The 18028-nt window shown below is 44.6% G+C and overlaps 1 protein-coding gene across 2 annotated transcripts in view; it reads left to right on the top strand.

The window, feature by feature from the left end:
* The window catches only part of LOC146182476 (vitellogenin-6-like), a 49309-nt gene that overhangs the window by 12312 nt on the left and 18969 nt on the right, over nt 1-18028 (top strand). Inside the window, exons 7-15 of one of the 2 annotated variants that reach the window (XM_084577607.1) lie at nt 1584-1770; nt 4507-4703; nt 5697-5865; nt 7331-7495; nt 8456-8656; nt 9834-10051; nt 11177-11283; nt 15661-15935; nt 17251-17374. In XM_084577607.1, the coding sequence (XP_084433733.1) occupies nt 1584-1770; nt 4507-4703; nt 5697-5865; nt 7331-7495; nt 8456-8656; nt 9834-10051; nt 11177-11283; nt 15661-15935; nt 17251-17374 (1643 nt within the window). The remainder of the gene's footprint in view (nt 1-1583; nt 1771-4506; nt 4704-5696; nt 5866-7330; nt 7496-8455; nt 8657-9833; nt 10052-11176; nt 11284-15660; nt 15936-17250; nt 17375-18028) is intronic. The other variant, XM_084577608.1, reaches the window with a different exon arrangement.

Below are 18028 nucleotides of genomic sequence, written 5' to 3'. Positions count from 1 at the left end.
TGATATTTTTCTTTTTCTTTTTTATTCGGGTAGAACGCTTTGAATGGAAGCGCGCCCAATCATCATAGTAACTATTGACACAGGTTGTGCTCTTCCTTCGCGCTAGATAGAAACGGAAACTAAACTAGCAACAATAGTTGAAATTAGTCATTGCGTCATAGTCTACGTCACGAACTTGAATCGGTGTGGCGAGAAAACATATTATATTACCCCTACTCTGAGCTTCAAATTCAATTCACCTCTTTATTTACCATAATACTAAATGATCTGCGGGTCTGAGAAAGTTGAAGACGGCAATTTGAATGGACACTGGAGCAATTTACAAAAATAAGGTGACAGCAGACGTTGGATGCAGAGGAAGATGACAAAAATCAGCCCGCCGTATGGCACAGCGGTTAGGGCGCTCAATAGATAGATGGATGGATTTGTTGAAAGGAAAGGCAGAGAGGTTGGCCGGAGTGATTAAAATCTGGCCTGCTACTCTGCACTGGATTAGGGCACTCGACTATTGTAGCCAAGGATGCAGGATCGAATCCTGGCCTCGGCAGCCGTTTTTCTGTGCCGGCGCAAAGCTAAGAGCCCGTCTGCAGTACGATGTCAGTGCACGTTAAAGAACCCCAGGTGGTCGAAATTTCTCCGTAGCCCTCCACTACGGTGCCTCTTTTTCTCTTTTCATTTTCACTCCCACGATTCTCCCCTCCTTTACGCTGTGGGTCAGGCGTCCACAAAAGAAGTGTTACACGTACTGCGCTTTTCCTTTCCTGCGAACAAATTAGCATAATTACGTTATAGAGGCGCAACGGAGAGGTGTCCTTGTGCTGTGCGACGTTAGTGCACGTTAAATATAATAATAATAATAATAATAATAATAATAATAATAATAATAATAATAATAATAATAATAATAATAATAATAATAATAATAATAATAATAATAATAATAATAATAATAATAATAAATTGTTTTACAGGGGAAAAAAGATGCAGCACTGTCACACTTCCCTGTGGACACCTGAACTGGGACGTTAGGGAAGGGAGGAGTATGGGAGTGAAAGTGGAAAGAGAGAAAGATGATCAGTAGAGGAGGGCTGCGGAGTAATGTCGACGACCTGGGGAATATTATGCACTGAATCAGGTGGTTGGAATTACTACACAGCCCTTCACTGCGGCAGTTCTTTCTCTCTTTTCGCTTTCACTGCCACCTTCTCTCCCTTACGGCATGGTACAGGTGTCTACAGAAAACGTGTGACAGATACTGCGCCTCTTTTTTCCTGCAATCCAATTTGACAAAATAAAGCTTAAGTGTACCCCTAACTCAAACCGTCAAACCCGGTGCAACCTTCAACGGTGCAACAGAACTTTCATTCGTACAAGTTCAAGCCACGCTTAAACATTTATCATTTTTTTACACAGCTCGCGTACTTCGTTTTAATTTCGGGCGCCTGTAGCCGTTATGAAGTCGTCCTCAGTTCAGGAGGTGTGTGTGTGTGTGTGTGGGGGGGGGGGGGGGGGGGAGGCTTACCATACTAAAAATGCGAACGGGTGGGGAGATAACCTGCAGCCCTGTGCTTACGACCTTGCAGCCAGACCCTGGACCTATATGAGGAACATGACGCCGCGGCGGACATTGCGCTGGCCGAAGGAGACATGAAGAAGGAACACTCCCTGGCGCAGGAGTTCCCCGTCACCCGCGACCTGAGGGATGAGGAAGAACTCAAGCATCTCAACGGTTTCTACACGATCGTCAGTCGTACACCTAACAAGGAGTCGGTAAGAGTATCCCCTGCCAGCATGAGTTTGTCGAGTTTGTGTTGGTGAGCTTTCGGGGAGTCTGTCTTTGGAAGCATGAAAGGGCATATTTTGATCGAATATTTAGGGAAATCCCCACAAGGTTAAGTAGATTTGTAATAAGAAAGTAATTTCTAATCGACGTCCACCCCAGCGCCACTATACGGCTACCCCGACGAACCAGGACAAATTTTGCTTTAACTACGAAGTTTTTGAGATACCTGTACACCTTTCCTTTGTAGCTGTATGGTTGTGCTTGGGTGGATGTCTATGGGTATTTTTTTCAGTCGCACGATGATCATAGAGACAGGAGCAGAAAATTGAAGTTCAGAACTGGGGTCCAATGAATAAGAGCAATTGGTATCCGCTAAAACAGGATGCGATATATCAGTTGAATATAAACTCGTTTCTTTTTTAATTTGATGCTTTTAATCAAAGCAGGTGCCCACATGGGCAGGAAAACTTATCCGGGATGTGATGGTGGTTGCGTAGCTGGAAGATGTGAGCCAAAATGGGCGGCGGGTGGGTGAGTCCGCTAGCTGAAGGAGTAGGGACGAAGAAGTTGTGGTGCTTCACGATGTCAGCCGGCTTTATCACTGCGGCCTAACCGCTGTGAATTCAATTCCATGGTCGCTTTTTCCCTCCGATGCTTCGTGAGCTACTAATAGGTGAAGCCATGCGGAAAGTGGGGGTGAGCGCAGTGGTTTGAGACTTGTGGAGGGTGCATATGTGTTTAGGTGGAGGCGGGTGGCGCTGAAATAGGATAGAGGTTTCTCACACCGAAGCTTCGCACAGATGTCAGCGCCACTGGTACTGATTCCATAGTATTAATCCATGGCACCTTAAGTTCCCCACTGAGGTGCTCTAGGATGAACGGTAAGAGAAGACATGGACCGTGTACCGGTATGTGAGGAAGACGCAAGGATGCGTCAGTGTGCTAAGACGCATTATCTTAGCTCAGTGAGACACTCATTTCAGACAATTTGCATTAATGGTTGAGTTTCACTGCATGAAACAAGCCAGTACTGCATGCGCACACTTTGGGAGCGCAGAAATTTGCCAAAACATACACAGTCTAGCGGCACGCATACCGCAGCCGATTCATATTGAATGGGCTCCGCGTGATCTTTTAAGTGCTCAAAGCCATGCGGATGCTGCGAGCCGCCTCTCCTCCTTAACCTCTTTATCCCCAAACTTCCTGAAATTGGGTAATTCTACCTTACTTTTAACTAGAAAGGAGCACCTCCGACGCTGTACACGTGCTCTCACACCTCCGCGTGCGTTAAGACTACCCCGCTGTCTAAGCCGTGCATAGGAGGTGGCGCTTCAGAGGATTCGAATTATGGTGGCCCTAACACCTGCAGTAGTTCGAAAGTGGCCTCAATTTCGGAATTTGTATCCCCACCCTGGGTGCCCCGTCTGCAATACAGAAGCCAATATCCACCACCTGTTGTGGGAATGTGCAGCGCTGAAGCCGACGCGGATCTGGACTCTGGTGGCAGCTGGTCTCTCCCTTCATAGTCTGTCGTCACATGCCGCTTGGACGGAGGGACCGCATTCACGTCAAGACTTCATTGCATCAGCCAACCTTTTTTTGTTTCATTTATTTGACCACACCCTTCATCCTTCATAAGATTTTTTTCATGACCGAAGACAATCAACATCGAAAAAAAAAAAGAAAAAGGAAAGGCACAGGACGAGGGTTTAATCACAGCTAAGGCTTTTTTTCGCAAAATCTGACATTTGCAAATGAAGATTCAAAGGCACCAGGCTTTATGGTATAGAGGAAAAACAAAAGCCTAGCAAAAAAGCCCGCGATGCTCAAAACACAAGAAACGCGAAATCCTGCTAATTAACTAGGCCAACTTAATGTTTACTAATTAGCGACACGATCTTGCTGGCAACTGTTTCAACTGATAATGCGAGAATATAAAGTTACTTTCTACACTTTCCTGCGCTGAGTGCGTATTATGACAGAACCTGCTTGTGGAGAGGCATACATGCATGCTTTTTACTCGGTTAATAGCAGAGTTCCTCCATATTACCTAAAGGGAAAAGTGGGGCTATATGTTCATCCACACATGGAGAGGCTAGGAACGCTGGGAAGACTAGGTTTCGAAATTGGCTTGGCTATAGTTCGGCATAAAACGTAAACTGAGCCTTGGAAAAGAATTTTCACGACAAACTTCGAAGACATGCTTTGAAAGATTTTATAAGAGCTCAACATGGAAGTTGCACTCTCGCTAAATTTATCTAAAAAGGTCAAAAGGCAATATCAAAATAATATAACCTGCACAGCCAACATCATGACTCAGGTATGGAGTTCAGGCAGAATCCCAGTTTTCGTTCCGAAACAATAACCAAGGAAAATGTGAAACATCGTATATCGGCTTTCCTGCAATGGATGAAGAGTTTTTTTGTGAAACTCGCATAAATAGTGATGCTACTTTTATTTTTCTCGGCATTTCTTAGAAATTCGATTTTCGGCAGCCAATCTTGGTGAAAAATGTCAATCATATTTCAGTCTCTTCCCCCTTATTTCGTCCTGCGACGCGTCATTGGCCCGACTGTCATATGTGTTGCTGGAGATCGCTCTTCATCGCTTTATTCGCATTGCTCTATACTTACGAGCGAGGGGTTGAAGTTAAGAGTGAAAGACATTGCCTTCACTTTCTAGAAACCCAGGCCTCTACAGAAACCATTCTCCATTGTGCGCAGATTGTGGATGGTCTTCGGAAGCTGGCGCAACTAGAGTACGACGACGAGGACATCAAGGAGATCGAGAGCAAGGAGAGTGGCGCCCAGCTCTTTCTCATCCTCTTCAATATCTTCTCAGCTTTCGACTACGAGCACATCAACGACCTGTACCGCAACCACGTACTCACCGCACCAGACGACATTAAGAAGAGCATGTTGTAAGTAAACACTGGTAGCCTTTCTTCTGACGCTGCCAGAAAGGCAGCCATCGAGGACAGTATAAGTGTCGATTTGCTCATATATCCCATAATTGCAGGATGTAAGTATATACCTACATCTAGCTAGCGAACAATATATACACCGCACAGGAGCTAATTAACATTTCAGTCGATTTATGTCTAAAAACTGACTGTTCAATCCATTGTTCTATCAGTTGTTTAATTAACGGGAATTGTAGCCTGATTTCCCTTTCTTCTCTGTTTCTTTGAAGCATGCACCTGTAGCAAACGCTTGTAGTGTCAATCTAGCGCTTTCGTCTCATTGTCAGTTTGCTCTGACATTGTGTCACAATGTTCCAGGCAAGCAAGTGACTCAGCTGTCTCTTTTAGGTGTTCTGCAAATGATTCAAATAATTAAAGCTCAACTTTGAGGTGGCCGTCAATTGGCCCCGTACAATTTATTACCCCCATCTTGATTCAAACTACTTAATGAAGCGTGAAGTCGAAACACTGGCAAAAAAAAAACAATAAAAAAAACAACACTGGCACAAGTGAAACTGCAAAATTACAAAATTAAAGGCAGGGCAAGGGTTACCGAATTATCCTGCAACGGCTTTTGTTTTTTATTACCTCAGGGCTATCGCTGAGCAGTGCTCGAATGTTTTTTAGGAATCTACACGAGTCACCCACAAAAAAAGACCCATTCGAGCGCGCACTAAAATGTTTGATAACTGACTAAGCACCGTATGCTATTTCGTACGTGTATACAGTGTAAATAGAATAGAACCCTTAAAGGTGCATTTTCGTATCTATAACTAACATCTTCCAGAAAGCTCTAGAAAGGATGCACCCTTTTAATGGGTGCAGTGCAAGTTGCTTCACCCAATAAAGTGCGCATTTCAAGGCACCCTTTCTAAAGGGTATGAATTACAGACAGTGCAATGGCTCGATTTTGTTAACACTGTAGGTATATACTCTCGATGCGCGTCGCAGGCATGTATTCCTGGAGCTCCTCGCATCATCTGGATTGAACCCGCACATTTCCTTCGGTCTGGACCTGATCAAGAATAACGAAATGAGTCAATTGGACGCCCACTACTTCTACGGAAAGGTCCAGTTGAACCTGAAGGAAGCCAGCGCTGCCATGATCAATGACATTAGCGTGAGTACGCAATTAGCGTGAGCAAGCTCCTCCGGTGTAAGTATATTCACGACAACGAGTGCAATTCTGTGCTCACATGCGTTCGCTTTGCTAAGTTTTGATTTCAAACTAACTTACTCCACTGCCAGGCACTGCAAAGCAAAAGAATGCAAGGAAGAGCCAAATTACTGGACGAGCACTGCACCCTTTACAAAAATATTTTGGAAACATAGCCGCAGTTCATAAAAATTAGTGATTATGTGCGAAGGGCAGTGTAGTGAATCGTCTCGACTTTTTTCAGGATGTAAAAAAAGTTTCGTTAGGCTAATCTTTTCTAAGCCTGGACTACCCCACTGTGTAAACTGCAATCAGAGGTTCTATTTACGCACTCAGTGCCTACTTGTTGTGCTTGTCCCAACGGAGCTTCCAAAGAAGACACTGTACACTACGACGCTACCATCTGTATATGGTCATTGTTCCGTTGCATAGATGACCATAGACCTGCATTCTTGATGTGGGCTCTTACTATTTAGGCCGATGTATCACGTCGTAAACTGCATTAGGAATGATGGACCATTTCAGGACGTTACGTGCCCGTACAGGCCTCGCTGTGCACATTTTAAACGCAGCTTCAGAGTTGGAATAGTTGCGCATTCGAATATGTGCAAGCTGTGTGCAAACATTGTGGCGATAATTTTTTTTTATCGCGATGTTATGCGTTGTGCACAGCACGACAAGACTTCGTCACACCCGCCGCTTGCTGTCAGAAGTTTTTGACTGGACAAGTCATAATCGCAATTCCCCAGCCACCTCACAGACCCGTCCTTTCACCGTGTGACTTCGTTCAAAAATGAAACGCGTGTTGAAAGGACACAGATAAGACACCTTGGAAGGCGTCAAATGCGTCGCTACAAGAGTGCTACACGAGACTCTAGAAAAGGGCTTTCAAGACGGATCTAAACAATAGGAAACCCACTGGGCTCGCTGTGTTGATGCCGAAGATACTGTTTCGGAGATTATTAGGCACGCTTAAAAATGTTTTAAATTAAATTTTCCTTTCTACACCCAGCCTCTTTATTTTAGGATAAACCCACTACACTTTGCAGTATTTAACTGGAGCTCTAAGCACGGGCAAAAGGCAACGCTTTTCAAAGTACATTTGCTTTTAGAGCGCGTGCAGGTTTTTACTCGTAGTCAGCAGAATAATATCTTGTGCAAAAGCTTTTCCAACAATACATCGCACGCGAGAATTTGTTTTTACTGCAGCTACAGCTGCTTCGGAGTATGAGGTCAAGCTTTGTTATCTTAATGCTTGCAAGCATCCAGCACTAATATTATAGAACCGTCCATTTAAGTATGAATATCTTCACATTCACTGCTCTTTCGTATACTCCTCATAGTTCGTAAGTCTCCCGTGACCACATTGTGCCAGCGCCATTTCCTTTCTAAGAACACGGTCGCATGTGTTATTCGCTGCTCCCTGCAGGACTCGTGCAAAACGGAATCCGTGAAAAGCTACCGTGGAGCCTGGTCGGCCTGCAAGCTAGCCGCCAGTGCCATCGCAGGCGGCACGGGCTGCAAGCACGCTCACGGTGACCACGAAGAAGACGAAGGAACCTGTAGTCCCGAGATTGTCTCTCATTTCTTCAACGTAAGTCTTCAGGGAAGCGCATTCAACCGAGCATAAGTAAAAATTACGAGGGACTTCAGCGACTAAAGTAGTGAAAGGCGAAAGCCTTAGTACCGCATTCTGCAACGCAAATAGCACTAAACAGTAATTAGTTATTTAGGCAATGAGTCATTAATTACTTATTTGGTATTAATTACCGATTGATCATTGATTGCCATATGGCCATATAAGGCACGCATTCGCGCATACTGTGGTGGTGCTCTGTGATTGGTCGATACCTCTATGACGTCATCCCGCCTCGGCCAATCAGAGCCGCCGAAAAAGTGGGACACATTTTGTCCACGACAGCATGAGCCATTAAAGGCTTTCACCTTAATACTGGCCTCGTTTGTCGAACTAGACGACAGAGACCTATGGGAACCTCCCTTGTCAGGATGAAAAACCGCAGTGTGAACCAGTGAGTGAACTGCATGAGGGTAGGTACAAGCTGAACAGTGAGTGAGCTGGACGTCAAGAGGTGCATAATCTAAGCTTTATATTAGAACAGTGAGCGCTTGTTTCGAGACTCGCTAAATGAATCACCTATTTATAACTCCCTTGTATTGTCACAATCAAGCATATCGAACTAAAAAACGTAATCACCCCTTCCCATCCAGCAAAAATTCATATACTTGCAAAAATGTCCATTATGAAACCACACCGACAAAATGAGCTCTTTGGTCGGGAATTATAGACCGAATGTTTGCACATGAAGACCAGTCTTACATCGATCCTATGGTGTCCCGGTTCAGTGGGATAAGAACAAAGAATGAATGGAGCTTTCGCCTGTTTGTAACTCAAGCTACTGAAGCGCACCCCATCAGATTACCTGCCGCAGAACGCGTGCGCATGTTTGGTTTAATTACAAACAAATGCGGTGAAGAGACATCTCGTCTGGGGCCGTGGAGCTCCAGAGATTGAGTCTATATTGTTGCATTCCAGTACTCCGTCACTCCGAAGGATGTCGAGCACGAGCCGGAGTACGAGACCACAACCTTCTTGCGAGTGGCCGGAAACCTGGGAACTCGCAAGGCCGTCCGCTATCTTGAGCGATTCATCTCTCCCAAGTGGCACGCCAATGAGCGCAAGAGGATGGCCGCCTTGTGGTCTCTCAAGCAGGCTGGCAAACACCACCACGATTTGGTAAGAGGCCGAATGCAGCGCACGTCGTAGTGTTACTGTGTCACACCAGCGTCATATTCCACTCTTCGACTCTTCTTTCGGATGAAGTTCTTTCATCAAGAGATTAAATTAAAGGGCAGAGACGATGAATGTTATTCGACCGTTTTAGCGATGAAAGTGATCTTTCCGGTGAACATGGTAGGTTAGTGTCAGCTAATTATGCCCCCAAAAAAAAACGGAATACAGGTGTCGTCATCAGCAGTCGATTTCGTAATTACGCTGTGATGTTTTAACGCAGCTTTTTGTTGCTTGCGCAACTCAACGGCTAAGCTAACTAGCCGTTGTTGTGCGTTTGTTAACTAATGCGTGTTAAGATTATGTATTGTGTTGTTTCTATGCTGCCCCTCCTGTAATGCCCACTTAGGCTTTTAGGGTATTTAAATAAATAAATAAATAATCTGCCCACAACATGATTCCTACATCACCAGTACAAAGGCTAAGCTGAGAGATGCAAAAAGTGCACTGACAAAATTCAAGACCAAATTTTTAGAACATTTACTCAGAAGCCAAATAAAAAACTCAACATTCTGTCCGAGTCCTCTGCACACGTCGGTATTGTACACTTCACTTGCTTACTCTGTTTACTAACTAATAAGACAATGTAACGCTACCACCACACCTATCTGCACGCTCGAGTAACAACATTCAGGATGTGCGCTGTGATTGTCTCCTTCCTGTTAGCTTGGATGCGCCATACGTCAGCATCCATTTATATGCAGAACTCCTCATATAAAAGGCTTTGCTCTGTATGGTGAAATATCCCACATGTATGATTTGCAGCTGAAACCGTGACATAATTTCGAAAAAACACTGCAAACAGCTGTAAGTCTCCATCACTACTTCCTCCTACATTTGGCTACTGTCCATAGACCTTGGAGCCGAAGGCACCGGAAGTCTTCTAGCTGTCCGTGAGTACAGCATGCTTGCCTGCTCCCTACGGGCTCTTTTTCTGCGGTGTGAGCGCATACCAGCCTTGGGAGGAGTGGGACGCATTCCAAACTCGTTTGGAGTACCCTGCCATGAGTGTCGGTGGTCAGGTATTTCTAGCCACCAATACAAGTGCCAGCTCCTCGTATACAGAGAACTTGGATGTATTTCCGAGCGCTGCTTTCTGGACGTTCCGCCATCCTCCACACAGGCCCGCTCCATCGCCCTGCCCGTGTTCCACAACACCAGTGAGCCTAGCGAGATCCGCAGCGCCGCGTTCATCGTGATCCTGGCGACCAACCCAGAGCTGTACGTGCTGCGCCACATTGCCCTGGAGATCATCACCGAGCCCAGCGACCAGGTGGTGGCGCTGGTTAAAAGCGCCTTCCGCTCGCTGGCCGAGTCCAAGTACCCCTGCCATCGTGAAATGTGAGTCACTTCGGGCGACTGCGGTGCACAGCTTCTTTTGGTTTATTACTGATGTTAAGTGAGGACTGTGAGCGCGCAAAAAGACAGCTTGCACTGCTTGATTTTAGGACGATCGTGCCGCCCCACCTGCGTCCACGTAGCAAGTAATGTTGCGCAGTCCAGCACAGTTTGTTCTCTAGCACACTCCCAGTGGGAAAAAAAAAATTCTGTCGTTGCGACAGAATTTTTGTGCGGTTTTGAAAGGAAACAACAATACTTTCTGAACTCATCGGAATGTTCTGTAGTTAAAACAGAAAAGTACTACAGAGTGACAGGCTTAAGAAAACTGCAACAGAAACTACAGAACTACAGAAAAATCTGACATTTACGACAGAACTACAGAATATTTTGTCGTATTTTTGACAGGGCTCTGTAGTTTTCTTTGACTGGGCTATCATTTTATGGGACTGGAGTGAAGTAAAAAAGACGGTTCGGAAAAGCTGCTGGTCTAACTCTGGACGCAAACAAACCAGTGAGCATCATGCAAAGTAGGCTTGGGTGGCTAGATGAGTTAAGCTGGTACTAAAGTTGATATGGGGCTGAAACGTGGAGGCTAACCAACAGGGTTTTACTTAAGTTGAGGACAACCCAAAGGGCTATGGAACGAAAAATGGTAGGGATAACATTAAGAGATAGGAAGCGTGCAGAGTGGGCCAGACAAATAACTCAACTTACCGACATTCTAGCGGAAATTAAGAAGGAGAAATGTACATGGGCAGGACATGTAGTGCGAAGAGAGGGTAACCGATGGTCGCTTAGGGTAACAAACTGGATTCCAAGGGAAGGAAAGCGTAGCAGGGGGCGGCAGAAAGTTAGGTGGGCGGATGAGGTCACGAAGTTCGCAGGGATCAAGTGAATGCAGCTAGCACAGTACCGGGTTAATTGGAGAAATATGGGAGAGGCCTTCGCCCTGCAGTGGGTATAGTCAGGCTGATGATGATGATGATGATGATGATTGTGGTGGTGGTGGTAGTGGTGGTGGTGGTGGTGGTGGTGGTGGTGGTGGTGGTGGTGGTGGTGGTGGTGGTGGAAGTTGACATGGTAAAAAATTGTCTCTCTTTTTTTGTCCTTTCTTTCATCCCCTAGAGCTCAGCACCTGCGTTACGTTCTTCCTCTGTGGGACAACAATCCAAGGTTGCAGAAGCCCATCGATATGGCCTCCTCTCACATGGTCATCTCCTCCGGATACAACCGTAAGAAGATTTTGTGCGTATAAACTAATACCAGCCTCCATGATAAAGTAAACCCCGCGTCCAGAAGACTTTTGGCCAGGGCTGCCCTTTTAGACAAGGGCTATACAGGGATTAAGGAGTTATTTCCACTTTGAGAGGGCTCAAACAGCATCGCGGTGCAGGGCTCCTACAAAAAGGTCTAGGACATCGACTTCGCCCGGAGCGAGGAAACAATTGCGAAGCCGATGGTCATACTGATTTTGTCACATGAACCAAGGTAGCATTGTTGAAGTATTTGGACGACTGTTACAGCCAAAGGTAACCAAACTTTTCGTGCTCACCGGCCCTGTCGAACCAACTGAGGGTTGTTGAGAGTCGCTTGACCTTGTCTGCAATAATTTTATCGTTTTAAATATTGCCTTAACAAATTAAGAATCAAATTCAGAGCATGTAGACCATCCTGAGAAACAACTGGCTAAATTATCCTAAATATCGTTTACGCAGCTTTATATCACTGACCTTTAAGAGAGGTACCAGTGACCGGCTGTTGGGGCATGTGTCTCGCCCAATGCAAACGCAAAACTAGTCGAGTAAAGGGCTGCATAAAAAAAAACGCATTTCCTCCTGTGATACGCGTTTGAGACGATGAAGCAGCCCAGCTCTCAGGGGAAGCTTTTGTATATTGCTAGTTATCTTTTAAAGGCGATAAAGGAGTCTAGTTTCAGTAAATGGTAGTACGGTGCAAACGTTTCAGACAGCTGTTTTTCAAGACTATATACACCACCTGAATTGAAAGTTTGTCCCTGAAGCCAATATATTAAATTCGCTTTTAGTCGCTGTCATTAATTTACTTTCGAAGATAACAAAAATGCTGCAAACCTGGCAGAGTAAGCCACCCGACTATCCCTCGCCTTCAGTTTCACCAAGTTAGAACATTCGATCTTTTTAAAATGCTTGATTACCTTTATCTGAGACGCTTGGCATACACCCTGGGGCCAACGTTACAGCGTTCAATAGACAGATAGTAAGCAGAGCCATCTGCGCTGCAGTGCGCCTAGATAGGTTGATAATGACAACGATGGTGTGTATATACCCCACATGATGTACCCCCTATACAACCCTTATGAAATAAAACCATATATATGGGACATATTGGGATACATATATAAACCACTAATTTCAGTAGGACTACCACTCCTGGCTCACCCATACCTTACGGCTGGGGCGCAAAATTTGTGACCACACTAATAAGAATTAGTTTCTTCGCCATAGGTCAGCCCCACCTTCAGTAGCAGAGCCGACTGATGGTGTTTCTTGCTTGGTACCGGACACCGAAGCGTGCAAAAACAAAAACAAAATATATTAACAAATCCTCTCAAAATAATGTACATGTATACCGTTCTCAGTGCTCAGTGGACGAACTAAGGAGTTGCCGGATACGACACAGTACGCCAACGCTGTTTGCTCCGGATGCGAGAAATGCTGGACACGCTCATAGAATTGGACTCGGTGACTGCGTAACAAAGGAGAATCCCTTAAAATTCGTTCGCTCCCAGCTGTCATTGTGATTGCTGCCTTAATCCGCGCATTGCCCGGTTACGCTTCCTTGCTCGCTTTACACTCATTTCACATTCTTTTGGTGCAGCCGCTAATATCACATTCAGATTTTTGTTCAGTGCTTTTACCTGCAAGGCATGCCTAGCAAATTCAATAGGGCATAGAAAATGAGTTTACTGCCCACTCTTATTTGATGATCTGTTTCTTCCACCGATTACTAGCAGCGATGACACCGATACAATGATTGAATTCCGCCCCGCCGGGATGGCGCAGTGGTTACGGCGCTCGACTACTGTTCCCAAGTGTGCGGGATCGAATCCCGGCCTCGGCGGCCGCCTTTCGTTGAAGGCGACAAGCAAGGCGCCCGTGTGCTGTGCGATGTCAGTGCACGTTAAAGAACCCCAGGTGGTCGAAATTTCCGGAGTCCTCTAGTACGGCGTCTCTCATAGCCTAAGTCGCTTTGGGACGCTAAACCCCACAAACCAAACCAACCAATGATTGAATTCCAAACAAACGGAAACCAACCAGGCGTTCGACCGACGCGTACTTTTGACGAGAAGCTACTCAAATTGCTATGACGGAAAGCTAAAATCTTAGCGTGTATAAAATGAGCGTATCTTTTCTTACTTCAAGAGGACGTACTAGAGAGTTATACGGAGAGCTTACTAGCCCTAATTGAGTTAAACTTTGTGTATTTACTACGCCGAAAGATATCCACGCATATCTGCGCATATTTTTTTTCGCTAATAAAATATAAACAAAAGCACAAATCGGCAGTTCACCTGCGTTGATGAAAGAAGGCTATGAGTGAATGAAAGGGGTAAAGACGGGCCTGTCGGCCGGTCTCGCGCAAGTAGTAGATAGAACTAGGAGTGCCGACTGGTATTATTAGTTATACATGTGTACACTTTGAAGCAGTAATTCTAAACTAATCATGTCCTGAGAAAAACACTTCGTGAGTTTAAATTAAAATGTAATTTTGGCTTTCAATAAAAACCAATAGCAAATTGCAAATTATGGTAAATTGTCTTGGTATTGAAGTTTTCTAATAATATTGCACAGTAAAGTGACCTGTGCATTAGAATTAAATGCAGTATGCGGAGCAGCAATTCAGACTCAATTCAGCTCACTCGGTATGTTCTGTCGAATGGAAATTCAACGTCTTCACAGCACTTTACAAATGCGTATTTAGTAACAGTATTCAATATATACTGGTAAAAACAAAACATCCAAAAAGTTCCAAAATATTTTCTTCATGTAAGAACAATGTAATAACATGTCGGCCCTATGTATAATCCATACGCATACGCTCCAAATATATTGTCACGATCCAAGGAGCCACAGACGTGCAAGTAGCGTAAGGTCGGGCAGAGATACACGGACGTAAAGGCAGACCACAGAAGAGCTCTTTTTAATCTTCGAACCCGGTCTAGCCCAAGCACTCCTCGTGCTCCAACAACCGCTTCGTCGTTCGTCGTTGCGGCCCAGCTCGGAGGCTTCGCGGTGCTTTGCGACCTCCGCGAAATCGACAGCGTATGAGCAACTTTAGCTGCAGTGTTTTATAACCGCAACCACGAATTTTACAAGAAGTACCCTCCACCCGCACTCTAGAAGCAGCACCTTCGCAGAGACGGCATAATAACAACGCATAACCCATACATTAATTTGCATCAAACCTACTTGCTGCGAAGTGTGGATCATCGAATATTAGTTACGAAATTTTAATAATGCACCAATCTTGAAAAGAATTTCAGAGCCAATGACGCTATCCGTGGATGTCATGAACCAAAATTTTTAACTGCAAAGTCAGTTGAAAGAGTGTTTAGAGCGCGAACAGCAAAAAGAGCAGTAGATTTCAGTTAGTAGAATTCAGTTATTAAAATCGATGCTTGATGCAGGCTTCTACATGAGAGGCACGTTTTATTTTGTTTCCTTTGCTAAAATATTTTCATGCTTCCAGTCAATATTTCATTACTACTGCTAAATGTTTTCTGCCTTTAACGCTAAGGATCAGCTTTCTATTAGACGTTCCACCAAAAAATTATGACCGAGGAAACCACTGCCGAATGCAATTAACTGATTCACTTTCTCGTTAGTAACGGCCTACATTCCGATGAGGAGACATATAAGCTCACGCTGAAACATTCATGCTTTCGCCTCGACAGCAAGTAAGCAATCTTATTGGCCTCTGCAGCTTTTTGTTTTATTTTGTGCCCCGCATTAATTACAAAATATAGCAGAACTAGTAGTCAAAAGGTAAAAATATTTTAGCAACTCCTCAAATAATTTCCCTCCCTTCATTCAAGTGCAACCCTACTGAAAAACCAAAAGTTCTACGGGGCAATAACCTCATAAAATTTCATTTAATCGCATAAACTCTCATACGGTGGTCATCATTATCATAAAATATCTTACATAAGTTATGATAATGTACCAGAAACTATGAAACATTATGCAATTATATGTTACTTGTATGAGATTTCTTATATGAATTGAGTGAGATTATGTGAGAAAATGTGAGGTTATTGCCTCATACAATTTTTTCAGTAGGGAAGGCACTTATGGCTGTTACATAATAGGTAGATACCAGTACAATTTCTTAACAGCATACAGGAAACAACTCCTATCACGGATGCTCACGCCACAACAAGGACGCATGCCGCAAAACCCTTTCGAAACAGAGCCGTATAAGCATTCACTGCCAAAATAAAGGGGCACTAAATGTACATACGTTATTTTCAAACCGAAAAGAACGGATTCTATATGCGGCCGCCCTTTCGGGCGTCTTCTCGGTTCGTTATGGGTTTTCGAAGTTCTGCCCCTCTGTTGCTCCCTCCGCAGCCAAGTACGACTTCGGTGGCATGACCCTATCGGGGGTGATCCGATCTCGAGACAGCTACCTGCCCCGCAACCTGTACGTGAGTATGTTGGACTACCAGGCCGGCCACACGCACCACACCCTGGCCTTCTCCTTTGAGAGCTGGGGCATGGACAAGCTGTTCAACATGCTGGTCGGCCCACAGCCGGGGTCCTCCAAGAGTATCTGGAACTTCGCGGGTCGCCGCCGGTTCCCGCGAGATGCCTCGGCGGAAGAGCGCAAACGCCTCGAGGACATAGTGAGTGCCATCCGCACACCTCACTTAATGGCAGAGGGATAAAGGGAGAGGAAGAGTGTTTAGTACGTCATCCCTGTAGTGCCAGAAACGGAGACAGGAGTGTACAGAACATAGAGAGAAAAGCCAGCCAAGTCACAACCTTTCGCTAAACGTCCTCAGGAACCGCAACAGCTGTCCACAAGCTTTGAGGACAGACGACAAAGAGAAAAGACAAGGGTGAGAAAATTTCTGACAGCACAAAACAGAAAAGTGTAGAAACGACGAAGACAGGCTAGAGATACGAAAACAAGTCCTGCCGACGATGAAACGCTGTCTATCGAAGGCTGTCCTCTTACCTATTATATAGATCCATTTATCTGTGCCATGATGAGAAGTTGAGCGAAAATATGAAGCCAGGTTCTGGCAAGCGTTGTTAACATGGCCGCATCATGTTCTAACTACAGCGCATATTCACTCTCAGAAAAACACGAAAGGTGTGAATTACCCAAGTTCTTTTTGTCTACAATGGTTCTTGCAGAACAAAATATGAAAATTCGTATTAACTAATCAATTGATTCATTTATTGTCATTGCTGACCAAGGCATGCGCGGCGCAAATGAGGGATTAAATGCTTACGAAACGGGCCTCTGATCTCAACTTGCGTAACCAAGAAACCTGACCTCACTTTGTACGACATGACACGCTTGGACCAAAGCGGACAATTGCGTCATTAAAATTTATAATGACTATCTTCTTATAGTGTTTCACAAGCTGCAGTAGCCCAACGTTTTAATTTTCTTTAAGAATTATTAAGGCACACGACGTACCAATTGTTATCCGGTGACGCTCCTTTCAATTTCTCGAACTATCTGATGTCTTAGCACACGGTTACAATGAGAGCACTACAGTAGGATACAAATAAGAAAACAGCAGTTGTTAACTATTGGTATTTGTACGCAGTGTGTGTATTCCTCCACTGAACAGTAAATAATAACATTTTTTTAATTTAAGTATATCAAACAAGCCAGAGGTATCGAAATAATCAAGCTTTTAGATTGCTGTGGTTAGATTTTATTATGTAATCAGAAAAGTCTAAACAATGGACTATATTTTTTCACAGAGAAATTGTGTGTGACGGTACCGTAGGGTTGAATTATATCCGACTATAAACAAAGGCTCCTTGGTCATGTTCAATCAATGGCCTGTTCTCGAAAACTTATAACAATTTCTATGCTAAGGGCGGTCATTTTGTTGTTTTTTCAGATCGCACTTTTCACTCTCCACAATGAAACCTTACCGTAAGGCATATACCAATCTTGCTTGTTTTCTTTTCTAGCAGCTGCCAATCGCCGATCGCGATTACGACTCGATATACGCTCACATCACTATGACCGTGTTTGGCACCACCGTTGAGACCTTTGACATTGACGAGGCCATCGTGGGAGCTCTCCAAGCCAAAGGTAGGCGAGAGGCGGCGGGGAGACCACTGTGGATTACGACGCTAACAGCGACTTTTTCGAACGGAGCAATTAGAAGACGCACTAAGTGTGACAAGGAGGACCAATAGAAGCTGACGTGCATCGATACATGATAACAGTTTTCTTTATTTTCAGTCGAGGGGATCGAGGAGTCTGCAGGTAAGAAATGCTCGAAAAACGGCCGCTTGACAAAGCCTCTGTACAGGGCGACGACAGGACAGAATGAAAACACATCCAAACGTGCGCTTGATCGCTTCGCCGTCTAGTCGTCTATGAACTTAAGAAAGTGAAAATGAAACGATGAATGCAATCAAACTGCCATAAAATTTTAGTACAATCGGAAGCATTACAATAAAGACAACTGAATGTAAACAGTACAGTACATACAGGAATAAATGCTCCCATCCCATCACTGACGGCGAAAGCAGTTAGTACACAGTTTTCGCAATGCAAAGAAATTATTACGACATTCTTTCATTTCAAGTGAAATTTATTTTTATCGTTAAATTCTTAAGTTTAGCGATACAAAGCAGCAACTCGGCCTTTCAGCCGCTGCCGTTGAAAGACCCTCCGAAAAGACCGACCGTCTCTCATTACTTGTGCATCTTTGGTTCGGGCCCCTGTATTGTCTTCGAG

The sequence above is a fragment of the Amblyomma maculatum genome, chromosome 8 (genome assembly GCF_055883805.1).
Source record: "Amblyomma maculatum isolate TAMU_Amacu chromosome 8, ASM5588380v1, whole genome shotgun sequence".
NCBI classification, from domain to species: domain Eukaryota; kingdom Metazoa; phylum Arthropoda; class Arachnida; order Ixodida; family Ixodidae; genus Amblyomma; species Amblyomma maculatum.
This window is presented reverse-complemented; position numbering and strand designations above follow the sequence as displayed.